This window comes from Leuresthes tenuis, unplaced genomic scaffold (assembly GCF_036924035.1).
Source record: "Leuresthes tenuis unplaced genomic scaffold, fLeuTen1.0.hap1 SCAF_8, whole genome shotgun sequence".
NCBI classification, from domain to species: Eukaryota; Metazoa; Chordata; class Actinopteri; order Atheriniformes; family Atherinopsidae; genus Leuresthes; species Leuresthes tenuis.
The window spans coordinates 3,021,467-3,039,118 of NW_027325362.1; the positions used below are offsets into that span (position 1 = coordinate 3,021,467).

General features: G+C 42.3%; 2 protein-coding genes across 2 annotated transcripts in view; one reads left to right on the forward strand and one right to left on the reverse strand.

The window, feature by feature from the left end:
* Positions 1 to 17,652, reverse strand: part of LOC140312735 (endothelial PAS domain-containing protein 1-like) — a 486,153-nt gene that overhangs the window by 358,909 nt on the left and 109,592 nt on the right. The gene's annotated exons all lie outside the window — the stretch shown is intronic.
* The window catches only part of LOC140312732 (NLR family CARD domain-containing protein 3-like), a 329,873-nt gene that overhangs the window by 5,089 nt on the left and 307,132 nt on the right, over positions 1 to 17,652 (forward strand). Inside the window, exons 3-6 of the mRNA XM_072390522.1 lie at positions 11,417 to 11,536; positions 12,575 to 12,694; positions 15,193 to 15,312; positions 17,417 to 17,622. Of these exons, the coding sequence (XP_072246623.1) occupies positions 11,417 to 11,536; positions 12,575 to 12,694; positions 15,193 to 15,312; positions 17,417 to 17,622 (566 nt within the window). The remainder of the gene's footprint in view (positions 1 to 11,416; positions 11,537 to 12,574; positions 12,695 to 15,192; positions 15,313 to 17,416; positions 17,623 to 17,652) is intronic.

Genomic DNA, 17,652 nt, shown 5'->3' on the forward strand with positions numbered 1-17,652 from the left:
GTCCAACCAGAGACTCTTAGCAGGCCTGCTGGGTCAGACACAGAACAGTCCAGAAACCATCCAGACAGTCATCAACAACCTGAAGAAGATGAACACGTCTAACATTTCTCCTGACAGAAGCATCAACATCTTCCACTGTCTGATGGAGATGAAAGACCTCTCAGTTCATCAGGAGATCCAAGAGTTCCTGGAGTCAGAGAACAGATCAGAGAAGGAACTCACTGAGATCCACTGCTCAGCTCTGGCCTACATGCTGCAGATGTCAGAGGAGGTTCTGGATGAGTTGGACCTGGAGAAGTACAACACAACAACAGATGAGGGACGAAGGAGACTGATTCCAGCTGTGAGGAACTGCAGAAAGTTTCGGTGAGTTGACGTGTTCATTGACTTCATGTGTAAGTGTAGATTAGTAGTTTAGTTCTGATGTTCATTAGAGGACATTACATTCACATCACTGTGTTTAGTTAGAATATGAGTTCAGTTATTGTTTATAGTGCAGATTGTCTGATTTTATTAGAACTGACTTTACATTTTCTCTCATCACAGACTTGCTGGTTGTAAACTCTCAGAGACTGACTGTGAAGTTGTGGCCTCTGCTTTAAAGTCCAACCCCTCCCACCTGAAAGAACTGGACTTGAGTAAAAACAAGCTGACGGATCCAGCTGTGAAACATCTGTCTGCTGGACTGGAAAGTCCAAACTGCAGACTGGAGGCTCTGAGGTCAGTTTACTGCAGCTCTTTTAGTTCTTCTGTTTTAGTTGAAATGATTGATGTCTGAATTAATGTTCCCTTACATCTTTTTCACCTGTCAAAGCAATTATTTTCTCAGCTTCATAGACTGAAGAAAAGCTGTTCCTTAGAAAAATGTGCAGAGTTCAGTCACTTTAACTACAATGACTCAGTTTCCTTTGGGTTTTAGCCTTCAGCCAGTAATTAGTGGAGGAAATGGCAAAGCACAGAGGACTCAGAAAAGTTAGTGTTACATTGTTGTTTATTTCTGACATTAAACTCCACCAAACTCAAAGACTGTTCTAATCAATGTTGAATAAATGTCAGATTGTCAGCCACAACTGACAGGAAATCAATGATTCAGCTGTACAATAAAAAGTCAGTGTGCAGCAGGTTGAGTCAGTACTGATGAACTTTGACCTTTTTAATCATCACATTTAACCAGAATGGAACAATGTTTTCATTAGATTTCATTTACAAATCCCATTTCCTGAAAAGTTTGGATGTTTTTCTCTAAAATGTGACAGAAAATAACTTGACACTGTTTTCACTGACCAACTTCAAATGTTGACTTTAATGTAGAAAGAGTCAGGAAGAGGGAGAGAGACATGTTCACCATCAGCCATGGTTACACTATCAGGCCGCTGGAAGCTCGTCCAACTTTCAAACCACAGCTTTATTGTAGCCCAGGGACTAAAGCTCAGAGTTTGCATTTTAACTGCGTGGCAACTCGTTCTGAAGTAAACTCACCCACCCAGTTTGCTGACGACACCACCGCTGTAGGACTGATCACAGACGATGATGCGTCAGCCTACAGGGAGGAGGTCCAGCACCTGACCGACTGGTGTCTCCACAACAATCTGGACCTAAACACATCCAAGACTAAGGAACTTATGGTGGATTTTGGGAGATCCAAGAAGTCCATGCTCCCCTCCCTCTCCATCTGGGGAGAGGAAGTCAAGAGGGTGGAGAGCTTTAAGTTCCCAGGAATCCACATCTCAGCTAACCTGAGCTGGTCCACCAACATCTGCTGGCAGGTGGGGAAAGCAGAGCAGCGCCTTTACTTCCTCAGGAAGTTAAATCAGGCCCACCACACTCATCAGCTGCTGGTTAACTTCTACAGGACCACCATAGAGAGCATCCTGATGTCCTGCTGCACAGTGTGGTTCACCAGCTGCACAGCAGAGGACAGGAGGGACCTGCAGCGGGTGGTGAGGGCAGCAGAGAAGATCACTAGAACCACTCTGCCCCCCTCACAGACATTTACACTGACCAACTTCATAAGAAGGCCAGAAACATCAGCTCTGACCCCTCCCACCCTGGACACTCACTGTTTCCTCCCCTCTGGCAAGAGATATCGGACACTCGAAGCCAGAACCAACAGACTCCAAAGCAGCTTCTTCCCTCAGGCTGTCAGAGCCGTCGCCCCTCCCCCTCCCCACGAGCAGCCCCCCAAGAAAGAGGAGTCACAGAAACCCCTCCCCCACTCCCCTGACTGAACTATTTACTGGACACTGTCACTTAGCTTCATCTGCCAGTTTGCATGCACAAATTAAATTAAAATTTAATCTCCACCAGCTGCACTTTTATCTGCTTTTGTACTATTTTACTACAAATTCTACAATTAACTGGTGGGTTTTTTTGCACAAAACAGAGACTTGTCCAGCCCTGTACATACCTGTCGCAGTATTTATTGCAGTATATACTCATCTTGGAGCAAAACTCCAAAAGCCCATTAATCAGCTGATGCTAACAAACTCTAACTGGAAATGAAGAATCTTTGACTTGATTAGAAAACAGCGTTCATCACAGCAGCAGTTATCTTCAGTCAGATTCATTAATGATGACAAAATCCAGCCAAAAAGCTTCTCCCACTAATAACTGAAAGGAAATAATTTTCAGTTGAGCTTTATTTAATTAATTATATCAATAATTACCTGTTACAAAATGTCAAGTCCAACTGAAAGTGATGCTGACATTTAGTGACTGGAAGGAAAATACAAAGAAGAGTTTATCAGAAGAAAAACAACACGATTGGACGATGGATGCAAGGAAAGCTGTTAGCTAACTTGTTGCTAGCTAACAGCAGATGGAAGGAAGGTGTGAGTGTGTGTGAGCAGCTTTCCATCAGGTGAGAAATGTGTGAAAACATGGAGCAGAGTCAGTGTTTGATAGCTCTGCAGCCAAAGAGAAGCTGAACAGGTGAAGTGCTCCGACCCTGTGCAGGTGAGCCAAATGCTGACACAAAGGATGATTACTGAGCTGCCATGAAGGAGGGAGGCAGGGACTGCTTCATCCCTGTAGATGCATGCTGTTCTGTTCACCTGCTGGCTTTATGGCAGCTGTTTCCACCTGTTTTATTCATTAAGAGCACAGAGCTGCTGTGGATAGCATGTGAGTGAAAGTAGGCTGAGAAACAGCAGATAAGAAACATGAAGCTTAATCAGTTTCTTTGAGGAACAGAAAATGAGATTCAAAGTGAAAAAAGTGCAGCAGAAGTTTATTTCACTTTGAATGTACATTTCATTCTTCTTTCATAGTTTTTATTTCCACTTTAGTCTCATTTCTTCATATTTGAGATTTTTTCTGTTTTCAGATTCACAAACTTTCTGTCAGATTCCAAACTTTTTTCCAGCCTCTGATCCGTTTTTTCACTTTCAAACTTTTGCTGCTGATCTGGTTTGAGAGCCAGGATGTCAGCTGACAGGGGGGTTAAATCCTGACTTACAGAATAACAGAGGAGGCTGAAGGGACCCCCCCCCCATCATGCTGCCTTCAGGGACTGTGGGAACTGCAATCCTTCCTTAGACACCTCCTGTACACGATATTTCCATGAGTGCTGGAGAAAATAAGCTGCAGCACTGACACACTTTGTTAATGTCAGCTGTTTCTGTCAGCACTCAGCACAAATCACAGTTGGTCATCAGCAGCTTGTTCAGAGTTCTTTTCTCTGCTGGCTTCAGCTCACATGTTTTATTCTTTATTCAGACTGAGGAGCTGCAGTTTGTCAGGGATCAGCTGTGCTTCTCTGGTCTCAGCTATGAAGTCCAACCCCTCCCAGCTGACAGAACTGGACCTGAGCTGGAACATCATCAGAGACTCTGGAGTGAAGGAGCTGTGCAGCTTTCCGCAGAGTCCACACTGTGGACTGAAGACTCTGAGGTCAGACACCATGTTTCAGTTGTTTGTTCAGATTAATATGATGTGAAAGTTGTGCTGGTCTTCATGGCAAAGTCTGTTTTCTTCTTCAGTGGTTTAGTTGATGAAATGATGATTTATTAAATAATGTTTTATTGTTTATTCAGATTGGAGTGCTGCAGTTTGTCAGAGATCAGCTGTGCTTCTCTGGTCTCAGCTCTGAAGTCCAGAACCTCCCAGCTGACAGAACTGCATCTGAGCGGGAACAACCTGAATGAATCAGCTGTAAAGGAGCTGTCTGATCTTGTGGAGAATCCAAACTACAAACTGGAGACTCTGAGGTCAGTAGAGGGTTAGAGGTCCATGCAGCTCTCAGCAGTATTTTATTAGACTTTATTTATTCTTTTATATTTATTAAAGCTGATGGCAGCTGACTGCTTAGGAAGAGACGCTCTGGAAACACTTATTTATCTCCTCTCTTCTTTCTTCTTCTCTCCACAGATGGAAGTGATGGTGATGAACAGGACGACGTGAGCTGAGAGGATGATCTGAGTCCTGATGATCCACAGAGGATGAAGCAGCAGCAGCTTGTGTGCAGAGAGACGACGATGATGATGATGATGTATATCCTGTTGATGTGTTTGTATTCTGTGTTTTTCTTCCTTTGGAATAATAATGTCAAAGTTGGGTTAGAAATGATCAGTAATGGAAACAATCCATAAACCTTAAGTTCCATCTGAATTTAAAGCAAAGCCACAGTCTAAAGTTTGACGCCTGTTTTATTCTCTTGGCTTCATTTTCTGCCTTTAAAAACTGACTTTGAATCTGTAAATATGTAATCTTTTAACCTTTAAATCCATCAGTGGAAATGAGAACCTGTCAGTGTGATTCAGTCAGAGACGAGGAGCTTTAGAGACGACTAACCTGATGGAAATGTGGGAACCTGAAAGGAACATTTTATTATTATTATTATTACTGCCTCCCAAACAGTTGGGAAAGATGAAAAATAGTGACATGGCAACACTTTCCTTTCCCGGTAGTCAGGAGGATATGCCAGTTGCTTCTGTGCCGTGTGAAAAGCTGGAGGAGGAGACGTAACAAAGAAGAGGAACAGACTGAAGCCCAACTCAGCTGAAATGATCTTGTTGTTAAATTAACATCTTTGAACCTTTCTAGAAATCTTCCAAAAGCATATCTCTGTTACATACAGTATTTTATGATGGAACTAACACATTATATATTATTAATGTCTCTAATAAAACAGTCAAACATTTCAAGATGCACATGGAACCTTTATTGTTCTGCAGAACAGTGTCTCACTGTTTTATAACACCCTGCCCTTTAACATGCTGTGTTGAAGGGTGGCCAACAGATGGCGCCATAATTAATTTGATCAAATGCTTTGAAACACTGTGCCATTTTAACACAATGCCTTTATATTGATTCAGTGGTTCAGAAAGCTTTGGTTTCTCTCTCACTGGCAAAGATTCACAGACCATGACATAGACGGCCTTTATTTCACAGCAGATAAACAGGAAGTAGGCACAAGAAGGATGACCTGCAGCAAAGGACCACAGGCTGGGACCTGGGGCTCGGACCCGGACCGGCCCTGTGAGGTTTCAGTATATGGAGCTCCAGCTGAGAGCTGAAGGTTTCCGTGGAACTGTTGGACTTTAAAGTCTACAGCCTACAGCTGATGCTGCTTTGTGTTTCAGTCTCATCCAGCTGCAGCAGTTTTTAATCTTAAAGCTGCTTCGGGGGACATTTGAGGGAAGGTGGCTGTGAGGAGTTCACAACATGTCAGAGCTTCCTGTTTGTGTTGGTGCAACAGCACCACCTGCTGTGCAAACCAACCAACTGAATCAGTGCTGAAGTCACATCTCAGAGCTCCTTTATGCTCACTGCTGTGTGAGGCTTCTTGTTGCTGTCTGACACTCATTTTCTGCATCTGCGGCTCACTGACAGACAAAATGTGCACGTTCATGTGTTCCCTGTCACACTCCTGATTATTCTGTGGACTCACTCAGCTCACTTGTTGCTACATGGAGCAGATTTAGTGGAGGACACACAATCGTGTCTAACTTTAACTACATGTTGTGGTGGGAGTGTTCTTTTCCCACCTCAATACCTGTGTGATTATATTTGATGCTGCTTCATATTTCCACTCCTCTACATTTATTTCATCCTTTAACATCCACTCTTTGTTCCCCCTGAAGCAGCTTCTTCTTCCTCTCTGTGTTACACACGTGTTGTGTGTCTGTTGGCTTCATGTTCACACTGAGTGAAACATTGTTGTCTGCTGTTTGATTTTTCTCACATTTCTGTGGAGCTGCTCTGCAGCAGTTAGTTGAGTCTGCACAGAAGATCAGCAGAAGCAGTTTTACAGGATGACAAACTTTTTAAGTTGGCAGTGATTTCAGACACCTAAATAAATGATTTTGTATTGAAACAGCACATATAAGGACAAACATGTGCATCAACAGAACAAATATGGCTGAGATTAATTTGAAAATCACACTTTTACATTTCAAGGGCACAAACAATTAAATAAATAAAAATCAGAACAAGTGGATACAAAGGGGATATATAAGTTAACTTGTTGAGTTATGGGAAACATCAACTAAAAGGATGGGAATATAACTTCTGAGCTTTGGGACTTTTCATCAGTTTTAAAGATTTAACACACAAATGGAAGTTATTTTCAAAATAAGTAAAGTTTTGGGGATATTTGTGTTCTTTGGCCAGACATAGAATAACATTAACACAGAGTTCTTCTTCTTTGTTTCTCAGGAATAAACCAAAAGTTACATCATCTCTAAAAAGAGAGAAACTGCTGATGATTGGAATTTGCTTATTAACCACGTTTGTTATTCTATCCAGAAGTTTTGTACAGTTACACAAAAGAAGAATCGCTTGTTTCAACATTATCATCTATGTTAAAGCATTTTCTGAGTAATTATTTAGATGGATAAAGGTTATTCATAATTTTGAAGTGTGTTTCTTTTGCTTTAGGAGCTACAGAGATGGCTCAAGAAATTGTTCTTAGTTTTGGGATTGAAATTTGAACAAATTTACTTCAGATATAATTTTTATTTTGTCGCCCAGGAAAAAATTTGTTTTTTAAGCATTTTGTAATAAAAAGTCAAGACATTTTTCATCTAAAAGTAGGATACCCTGGGTTCGCCAGTGCTCAAAGGGAACCCTTTGCATTTTCTGGCACCTGTCCCTTCGAACGCCACCAGGTGGTGTTTAGGGATAGCAAGCATCCACTTTCACGCAGTTTTCCCACTGACAGAGTGTCCCGAATTGGTGCATTTCGGCGCACTCAGGTTATTGGAAAAGTGCGTCCGAATTTGTGCATTTCGGAGCACTTTTGTTGTGAAAAAGTGTCCCAAATTACTGTGTTTTGGGACTGTCTTTTGTCATTTCAAAAAAGGGGCCCAAATTGGTGAGTTTCGGGGGACTTTTGTCTTTGAAAAAGTGGCTCAAATTGTGGCACCTTGGTCACCGAAAAACTGCCCCTAATTGGTGCACTTTAGTCCGTCCGTCTACTCAAGACTGTCTACCCCACCCATGAGCAACCCTTACTGACCGACCGTCCATCCTCCACACCCCCAGGAGCCAGGCTCCAATTTGGGGCAATTTTCAGCGAGTTCCCGAAATTCTGACTATCTATCCCGCCAGTGAGCACCCCTTACCGGTTGGCCGTGCACCCTCCACAGCCCTGAGAGCCAGGCTCCAATTTGGGGCAATTTTCCAGCGGGAGAAGTGCCTGACATTCGGACCGTCTACCCCACCCTTGAGCACCCCTTACTGGCTGGTCGTGCACCTTCCACAGCCTCTGGAGCCAGGCTCCAATTTGGGGCAGTTTTCCAGCAACAGAAGTGCCTGAAATTTGGACCGTCTACCCCGTCTGTGAGCACCCCTCACTGGCCGGCAATTAGACCTCTCTATATTAACTAGCAACCGGGACAGCAATTTTCATGTAATTTGGATAATTTCTGTGGCTCTGGCGAACCTTAATTTTTTGGGGGGCCATTCCCTCGAAAAGTACCAGGCTATTCAGAACTGAACTGACATCTGTCGACCCCCTTCGGCCGAGGAACGACATACAAAGAAATCAGCCTCCTACGACTTGTAGAATTTCTTTTCCCTGACCTGGCCAACTCCTCCACCCTGACCTGAGACCGCTTCCCTGAATCTTCGGCCACTTACTCCATAAAGAAAGTAGCCCAAAAAAGAAAGAGGCCTTAAAAGATCCCAAATATCTTTAATGGTTATTAATCCATATATTGATATTTCTTCATGCTTAATTGGTCGAAACAGACCCTTGCATATTCTTTCACTTATTCATTCAAAGAAAGCTGCCCAAAGTTAAGGGGGAATGGCCAGGTCACTTTTGGCCAAAGTGCCCTAAAATTACCGAAAAGTGCCTCAAAGTGAATGGGGACTGGCAATAAGTCTAAAATGTGAGGGTTGAAATCATATCTGATGCAAAAGTGTTCATAACTCTTTTATAAGAACCAACCCATCATCTTCCATCAGCTCCCTATATTCCATTAGATCCATAACCAGTCTTGTATTATTATGTATTGATCTACCTTTCAAAGAATCGGACTTCATTTCTGCTATAATATCAGATAGAGAGATTTCTCAGAGTAATAGGTCTTCTATTTCCTATTAATCTAGGATCCTTATTGGCCTTTGGAATAGAAATCATGAGCCCGTGTCTCATAGTAGTTGGGAGTGTACGAGTCTCAAAGATTTGAAGGAAAACTTGGTAAAGTTATTCTCTGACCTCCCCCCAGAAGTGCTAGAAGTTTTTGGAAGATTTCTCTGGGGATATGATACCAGAAGCTCTTATTGTGAAGAAAGGATTTTATCCAGTTAATCTTCAGTTTGATAGAGTCACAATCAGCAGCCTGTAAGCCCCCATCTTTGTATGCCTCAGTCATCTCTGTCCTCTCAATACAGAGCATCTTTTTCCTCCAGATATAATCAGAATTAATCTGATTGACCTTCTTAATGGCCCTGTTGGGAATGGCCAAGGAATCCGCTGGATATGCTTTCATCTTAGTGATAAAAACTGGGCCCAGTAAACTGATGTCTCTCAATAAGCAGGCGTTAAGTTTAGTTTGACATTCAGTTATGCCACTCCACACATTCATATTTTCTCTCTCAGTTGGGTTGTTAGATATATATACATTCCTCAGTATTTAACAGCTGACTTTATAGGAATGTTGTGTGCTTCTGTTAAATCACTGTGATGAATTGGCATTAACACACATTTGTTACGCGCTTCGAAGAATATAAACGGAAGTTCATAACGTTCAGACAGCTGCAGTTAAACTAAGATTAACTGCAGAACAACTAAGATTCATGGCAACATGATATAACGCCGTTGACTTAATTAGTTAAAGGGTCAGCTAATCCCTCACAATGCCAAAAAAGGGCTTTTTCAAACAAAAATAATGCTGTAATTACATCAATTTACCGGAGAAAATACTTCAGAAATACCAAAAATGAACGGCGTTCAATGCTGGAACTGCTGGGGCGGCCATTCAAATCGCCATTCCGACATGGCTGTCCTTATACGGAAACATGCGTTACTTAACAGGTAACAGTCCCTTCTTTCTGTTCATGTATTTTACTTGTTTTAAGACATTTGTAAAGCGTAATTAAAGCATCTCTCTCTGCCTGTTATTCTTCAAGCTTGTGATGTTTGAATGATATTAAATTTACACTGAATGGTAATTTAAGTCAGAGGGGAGGATCAGCTGGATGTGGGCATATTTCGGATTTAGAAAAATAAAAATAAAAGATGATGGCACTCAGGATCCATCCATAAGGGTTGTGTTGCTACTATTTCATTATAAATCTCGTATGTGCGTGCAACAGCTGTCATGTAGGTGTGTCGATACCGTCAGATCCTGACAATGTCATGAGTCCGTGGTAATTTTCAAAACGCACTCCAAAAGCAAATTAATGATATTGAAATAGTTTATTACACAAAAAGGAGCGACAAACATAGACAAATACTGTTTACTTACTGATTTAAAAATAATAAACAAATAATAATATCACTTTTTGGGTAGCCTGGTATATGAAATTGAGCACCGGTACGCCCAACACAGTTGAAATGTCATTGATGTCTGTTATTAATGTTGTGGAGTTCCTCGAAAAAAAAATAGGATTTAATAGGCTATTAAAGGAATTGTCGGAAAAGCGGGATGTTTGAAAAAATAAAACATTCCGACCATAGAAGGAAAAAAGTGTCGGAATGACGGACGTTTGAGAGAAAATTAAGTGTCACCATTCCTACAAATTGAGACCCTCGTCGCACTGGTGGGATGTAACTGCTGTTGTTTGGAACTATCTGCAGCTCCGTGACCCACGTGACTTCCGCATTTCTTTCTTATTACATAAGTCGCCATTGGTTCACTCTCTTTTTACACCAACAAGGAAGTACACATCTCTAACTTTCAGACAGTTCAGGCTCTATTTTGAGTCGACAGCAGCAGGATGACAGCTGAAGTCATAATCAGGGTGAGTGTTAACAACATTATTCTTATTTCACTGTCAGAGTCTCTGAGTGGGTTTTCTCTCTGTGGACTGCAGAGGAAGAAGAAGCAGAACTCAGCAGTTTGTTTCAGGTGTTAAAACGAAGCTGATCAGACTGCTCTGATACAAAGAACTGACCCAACTCAGGTGTAAAACCATCAAGTTCAGATTCTTTCAGCTTTCTGATTCACTGTTTAGTTCAGATTGTTGGACCTTGTACTTACCTACCCCCTCTATCTCTGCACTTTATCTTTCTGCACTTCCTTCTATGCCTGCACCCTATCTCTACTCTGTCCCCTCTGACAGAGTCTGACTAGTGGGTTCCTTCTATGTAGTTTATTGTTAGCTTTATTATATAGCTTGTTATATCTTCATTTGTAAGTCGCTTTGGATAATGCTAAATGCATAAACATAAACATGTGAGGCAGCTGTTGGTCTGACTGATGAAGAAGGTAACAACTTTCATCCTCCAGAAAAGTTTTTCTTTCCTTTTGGGGCCATTTTCTCTTCTGAAACTGCGTCACTGCTGGGGGAGGCGTTTCTATGATCACCAGATCACTTTAAGAACATTTCTGTCCCTGAATCATTTCTACAGATTATGCGACATCTCACCAGAAGCTGGATCATTACTGAAGGAGTTTACTGACAGAATGAGTGAATGAACATGTAAATAACACACAGATAAATCCAGGGAAGCTGATATGTGTTCAACAGGTTTTTAATCAGTCTTCTGTGATGTTGGAGGACTTCAGAGCAGCTTTGGCAGCAGTAACTCGTCTGTAAATACAAACTCCACACAAAGCTGCAGACTGACAGCTGATCCAGCTGTGTCATCACAAACTGAGTCTGAAAGAAATGAAGAAGTCTCATTTCTCTCAAAGTTCTTTCTGACATGGAACAGAAAGAAAAGCAGGAGGTTAAAAGCTTGTTTCAGTTTGGCTGAGAGACTTGAACAGACGTGTTTGTCTTCATTCTTTTCTTCTCTCAGACTGACTGAAGTCCAGAAGATGGACCGAGCAGAGTCTGCAGCATCCAGCGGTCTGTCTGTGAACAGGAACCCATCCAGACCTCCAGAACTCAGTGATGGACCTGGACCATCAGACACTAAGTAAGAGAACTGCTCATGAGGGGGTCAGCTTCTTGTCTGGGATATCACCATGGCAACATATACTGGTAACCCAAACAGGTTGAACAGGTGAAGCAGGTTGAACACATTCAAGGTGACAAGCTGACTTTAACCTTACTTTTAGGTGATCTGGCTTAACTAACCCTAACAATAGAGATCCTGTTAAACTGTAGTAGGATGCTAGTTATCAACCCAGGTTTTCTGACTCTGAATATGAGCGTGTTCGTGTTCATGTGGAGGTGGCATCAGCTGACCAATCAGAATCTATAATTCTATCAGAGTGAAAAGCAGCAGCTGCTGCAGTGAAAGCTGGAAGGAAAGAAGACAAAAAGGAAAAAGAATACCAGCAGTCATGAAAGCAGGAGGAGATCTGCTCTGTTTGTGATGGTGTATTTTATTAAAGCATGTGAGAAGGTTTCACACTTATTCTGTCAGACTGAATTCTGCCTGTTTTAAATGATCTTTGCACCAAATGAAGAACAAACAGGAAAGAGACTGAAACAGTCAGAGGGCTTTCTATAAATGTCTGAGTTCATTTTCTGTCATCCAGCCTCTAAAATGCTTTTGAGTCATTAAATGACTGTAGTTAGCTTTTAAAACCCTTTATATGTGGATATGGATATGAATATGAACACACAGACATCAGCTGATTTAGCTTCAGGAATTTAATACACTGCTCACTCATATAACCTACAGGTGTAGGAAAAAGGCAGGGAAACCTTCTATATTTCAGAGATGATTCTGATTAAATGTTGGTTTCAAATCTTTAAAAGTAAACAGGAACCAGCTTCAGAGGAATCAATCCCTGTTTTAGGCTCAGAAACATTCACTTTGGCTGACACGTCTCTGATAAAGATGCTTCTGAGTCAAACAGAGGAATCTCTCTTTGACTCCAGTCAGAGTTGGACAGAGACTCTCACTGTTAACACACCGGCGGCCATTTTATTTGATCATTCTGTAAGTGAAATGAGTTTTTTTATGTGTATGTGCATATGAATAACAGCATGTTTGTGTTTGCAGAGGTCAGCACCACAGACAGAGAGCAGAGTCTCCAGCATCCGACTGTCTGTCTATGAAGAGTGAATGGTCCAAAGAACATCCTCCAGACCTCAGTGATGAAGCTGGACCCTCAGACACAAAGTAAGACAACTGAAGCAGAAATTTCAGGATCTTTCATGTCTTTATTACAAAAAAGAGAACAAAATAATAAATAAACAAAGAGATAAATGGATAATGAATATCCACCTTGACAGTCCTAACTCTTCAGATTTTCTGACACTAATGCACTCATTTGAGCTACAACTGCTCAGCAGTCCTCCAACTCATAAAGCTGGCAAAGTGCTAGATATAATTTTCACAAGAAACTGTGCCACAGAGGCCCTGTCTGTCACACCTCTGCACTTTTCTGACCGCTATTTCATTCAGTTCAGAGTGAGTCTCCCGGAAAGACCATCTGCTTCTACCCCTATGGTTTCCTTCCGCCGCAACCTGTCTCCCACCTGCTTCTCCTCCATTGTTGCCTCCGCTCTTCCGACCTCCAACACATTCTCCTCCCTTGAGGTTAATGATGCCACGGAGTCCCTTTGCTCTACACTGAGCTCATCTCTGGATAGTCTGCGTCCTCTATCCACCAAACTCGCTCGATCCTCCCAGTCTCACGCATGGCTTAATGATACCCTCCGAGCTTTGCGCACCGATCTCTAGGCTGCCGAAAGGAAATGGCACAAGTCAAAAGATCCTGCAGATCAAGCTAAACTCCAGGCGCTACTGTCATCATTCGCATCCAGTGTTAGTGATGCAAAAAAGTATTTCTACATTAACAAGATTCATAGTACTACTGACACCCGGAAACTTTTTTCCACCTTCAAAACTCTACTTAATCCTCCGCCCCCTGCTACCAATCTAACAGCAGACGCCTTTGCCTAATTTTTTACTGACAAAGTGGCAAACAGTTTACAGAACTGCCCACACAAACCTTGTGCCACTAACTCGGCATGCAGAAGTCCTACTGCATCATTTTCCTCATGTACCCCTCTCGCTCAGAGCAGTGTGTCTAAGCTTCTCACATGTAGCCGTCCTACTACCTGCCCGCTGGACCCCGTTCCCACTAATCTTTTCCAATCCATTGCTCCTACTGTAACTGCAGCAGTCATGCATGTGATTAATGCTTAACTGACATCGGGCACATTTCCTACCACATTCAAGCAAGCTCAGGTTACACCGCTGCTCAAGAAACCTTCCCTCCCTCCAACTCATATGGAGAACTATTGGCCGGTCTCTCTCCTCCCGTTTCTGTCTAAAACCATTGAAAGGGCGGTCTTTAAGCAGGTCACTGATTACCTCTCACATAACAACCTCCTCCATATACACCACCTCACTGGGCCAGATTCTCTGATCACATGGCTTCTCATACCAATGTTATGCTGATGATACCCAGCTTTATCTGTCATTCCCACCTGACGACCACACGGTCTCAGCACGAATCTCAGACTGTCTCTCTGACGTATCAACATGGATGAAAGTCCATCACCTCCAACTTAACCTCCCAAAAACTGAGCTGCTGGTCTTCCCAGCCAAACCAACCATACACCACAGCATCTGCATCCAAACTGAATCCCTATCTCTTGCTCCATCAAAGGTAGCTAGAAACTTGGGTGTCATGATTGATGACCAACTAACCTTCAAAGATCACGTTACCTCTGTTGCACGTTCATGCCGCTTTGCATAAAGATAAACTTAAGAAAGATCAGACCATACCTAACCCAACATGCTCCTGCTGCAGGCCATGGTCATCTCCCGCCTTGACTCCTGCAATGCTCTCCTAACTGGTCTCCCAGCCTGTGCTGTGAAACCTCTGCAGATGGTCCAGAACGCGGCGGCGCGTCTGGTCTTGGATCAGCCTAAAAGAACACGTCCCCCCTCTGTTCATTGAGCTCCTCTGGCTGCCCTTAGCCGCCCGCATCAGATCCAAGTCCCTGATGTCAGCTACAAAGAGCTTAATGGAATCTACTTGAATGCTCTTGCAAAGGCTTCTGTCCCAACTGGGTCCCTCCGTTGGTCCCAGGATTGTCGTCTAGCAGCTCCTACACCACGCCTAAGACAATCCAAACTCTGTTCATGTGTCGTCCCACAATGGTGGAATGACCTACCGAGCGCTACCAGAACAGGGGCGTCCCTGTCTATCTTCAAGAAGCTCCTGAAAACCCAGCTCTTCAGAGAGCATCTCCTATCCCAGCAATTGTTCCCTACCCCCTCTATCTTTGCACTTTATCTTTCTGCACTTCCTTCTATGCCTGCACCCTATCTCTACTCTGTCACCTCTGACAGAGTTGGACTAGTGGGTTCCTTCTATGTAGCTTATTGTTAGCTTTATTATATAGCTTGTTATATCTTCATTTGTAAGTCGCTTTGGATAAAAGCGTCTGCTAAATGCATAAACATAACATGAACAAAAAGGACAAATTAATTCAGTGATTGCAGAATAAATATATGAATGAATGATTAAATTGATCAAACTAATCACAAATTAAATGTCAGAGTAAATAAACACAAAGTTAAATTAATTCAGTTGGAAAGTAAAGCAGAAATATCAATATATGAATGAATGTATATGAATAACAGCATGTTGGTGTTTGCAGACGTCAGCACCACAGACAGAGAGCAGAGTCTCCAACATCCGACTGTCTGTCTATGAAGAGTACCTGGTCCAAAGAACATCCTCCAGACCTCAGTGATGAAGCTGGACCCTCAGACACAAAGTAAGACAACTGAAGCAGAGATTTCAGGTTCTTACATGATATATTTTATTTTTGTTAAACTCAGCATTTATATCCAAATCAGCTAAATGTCCTGTTAACTAGGTTAGCACAGGCACTAACTTACTGCTGTCTCCTGTTGCCATGACAACAAATGGAAGAACAGCACTCAGTCTGATGTCAAACCAAGGAGATGGGCAATCTGATATGGCAAACCCAAAACTCTGGCTACAGAGCTGAGTTTCTGATCATTTTGGTTTCTGTTGGCAAACCCAAAACTCTGGCTACAGAGCTGAGTTTCTGATCATTTTGGTTTCTGTTAGAAATCTAAACTCTACTTCCAGTTCAGGAGCAACATGGACTCTGAACAGGACCACATGTCTGTCAGTGATGGTCTATTTTCTGCCCCCCGAAGGGGCGTTTTGCACCTCCCCACTAACTAACTACAAAAAAAAACGTACGAAAAAATTACGAAAAACCCTTTTGGCAGGCACATACTCTAGAGTCTCGAGCCCTTTCGGGTGCAAAACGGCCCTTTTGGGCTATAATTAGGTTAAAAAAATAGACACACCCTGCGGAGCAGAGGGTGCATGCCTAGAAACTCCTATGCATTTCTAAGGGGGAGCCTAAGAGTGAATGAAATATAACCAGAGCCACCTCAGACATAACCAGAACCAACTTAGACAGAACCAACAGATGCTAACATCATGCTAAAATGCTAACATACTAGCATCATAAGCATTTTTGCTAATGTTGCCACGCGTAGACATGAACTCTATGTTTTTGTGCTCTATTAGCTGATGCTATGAGGTTATTATGCCGATTTTTGGAAGACTTTTGCTCGTCCGCACTATAACGTAGAGACATCGTTCAAATGTTCAAACACACGGGACTCTTTGGACCACAACATATTAGCGTCTCGTTATGCTGGCTATTACGTTTTTTTGAGATATGACACTTTAAATTGGTCATAATTTTAATGCTAATGATTGACATGCTGATTTTGGAGAGGTTTTGCTCGGCCAAACTTTATCGTACAGACATCGTTCAAACTTTTAAAGACTCGGGACAGTTTGGACTACAACATACTAAAGTCTCGTTAGGGTGGCATTTACAATCTTTGAGAATTTTCAACGTCAATTCTATTGTTTATTTTAATGCTAATGAATACACATGCTGATTTCTGAAGCCTTTTGCTTGGCCATAGTTTATCGTACACACATCATTGAAACATTTAAAGACTCGGGACGATTTGGACCAGAACATATTGTAGCCTCATTATGCTGGGATTTACAGTCTTTGAGAAAGTAAACTTTAACTTTATGCTAATTTTGAAGATAATTGATTGATATGCTGATTTTGAAGGCTTGTTGCCTGGCAACATTTCATCGTAGAGACATCATTCAAACGTTCAAAGACCCGGGGTGCTCTGGAAGCACGGAGTGTGGTTCATTAACAACCCTTCGGTGGGGATGTGGTTTATCGACCATTATTAACCACCCCAAACACAACCAGAACCACTTCAGACAGAACCAGAACAACGCCAAACAATAACGGGTGTGGTTCATAAACAACCCATAAACAACCCTCAATCACCAGGGCGTGTGTTTTTTTTTTACCATTGTTAACTACCCCAAACACAACCAGAACAACCAAAACACAACCTGAACTCCTCAGACGGAACCAGAAACACAACCAGAGCGGGTGTGGTTCATTAACAACAGCACCCCAAACACAACCAGAACCCCTTTAAACAGAACACAACACAAGCACTACCACCCCAAAGCAAAGCGGCAAGAGGGCAGAAATGGGTAGTAGGGCATGCCCATATCAAAATTTCCAGAGATGTTCTAGTTGGTTATTTGTAATTACTAAAGAGTTTTTTTTATTTCTTAATTCTAAAAGAGAAAATGTAGAATAGGATTAGGATTGATTTGAAATGTTTTCTGTAGAGCAGCAGCAGTAATATTCACACAGTGAAGTCACCACATAAACTGAGTATTGAACCAAATGTAAAATGTTGAGTTTGTGTTCACATCAAACAACAGAGTTAATGCCAAATGGAGTTATTTTAAATTACTTTAGTGATGAAGACATGTGTTGACAGAGGGAGGAAGAGGAGTGGTGTCTGTGAGGAGGAGCAGCTGTCCTGCTGTGCTCTGTGTCGGGACATCCTGAAGGATCCAGTCTCTGCCAGCTGTGGACACTGGTTCTGCAGACAGTGCATCACCTCAGACTGGGACCAGTCTGCTTCCTCAGGAGGCTCCTCCTGTCCCCAGTGTAGAGAAAGATCCAGAACCAGAACTGGACCAGGTCAGATATTTCTGTTCACCCGTTTAAACG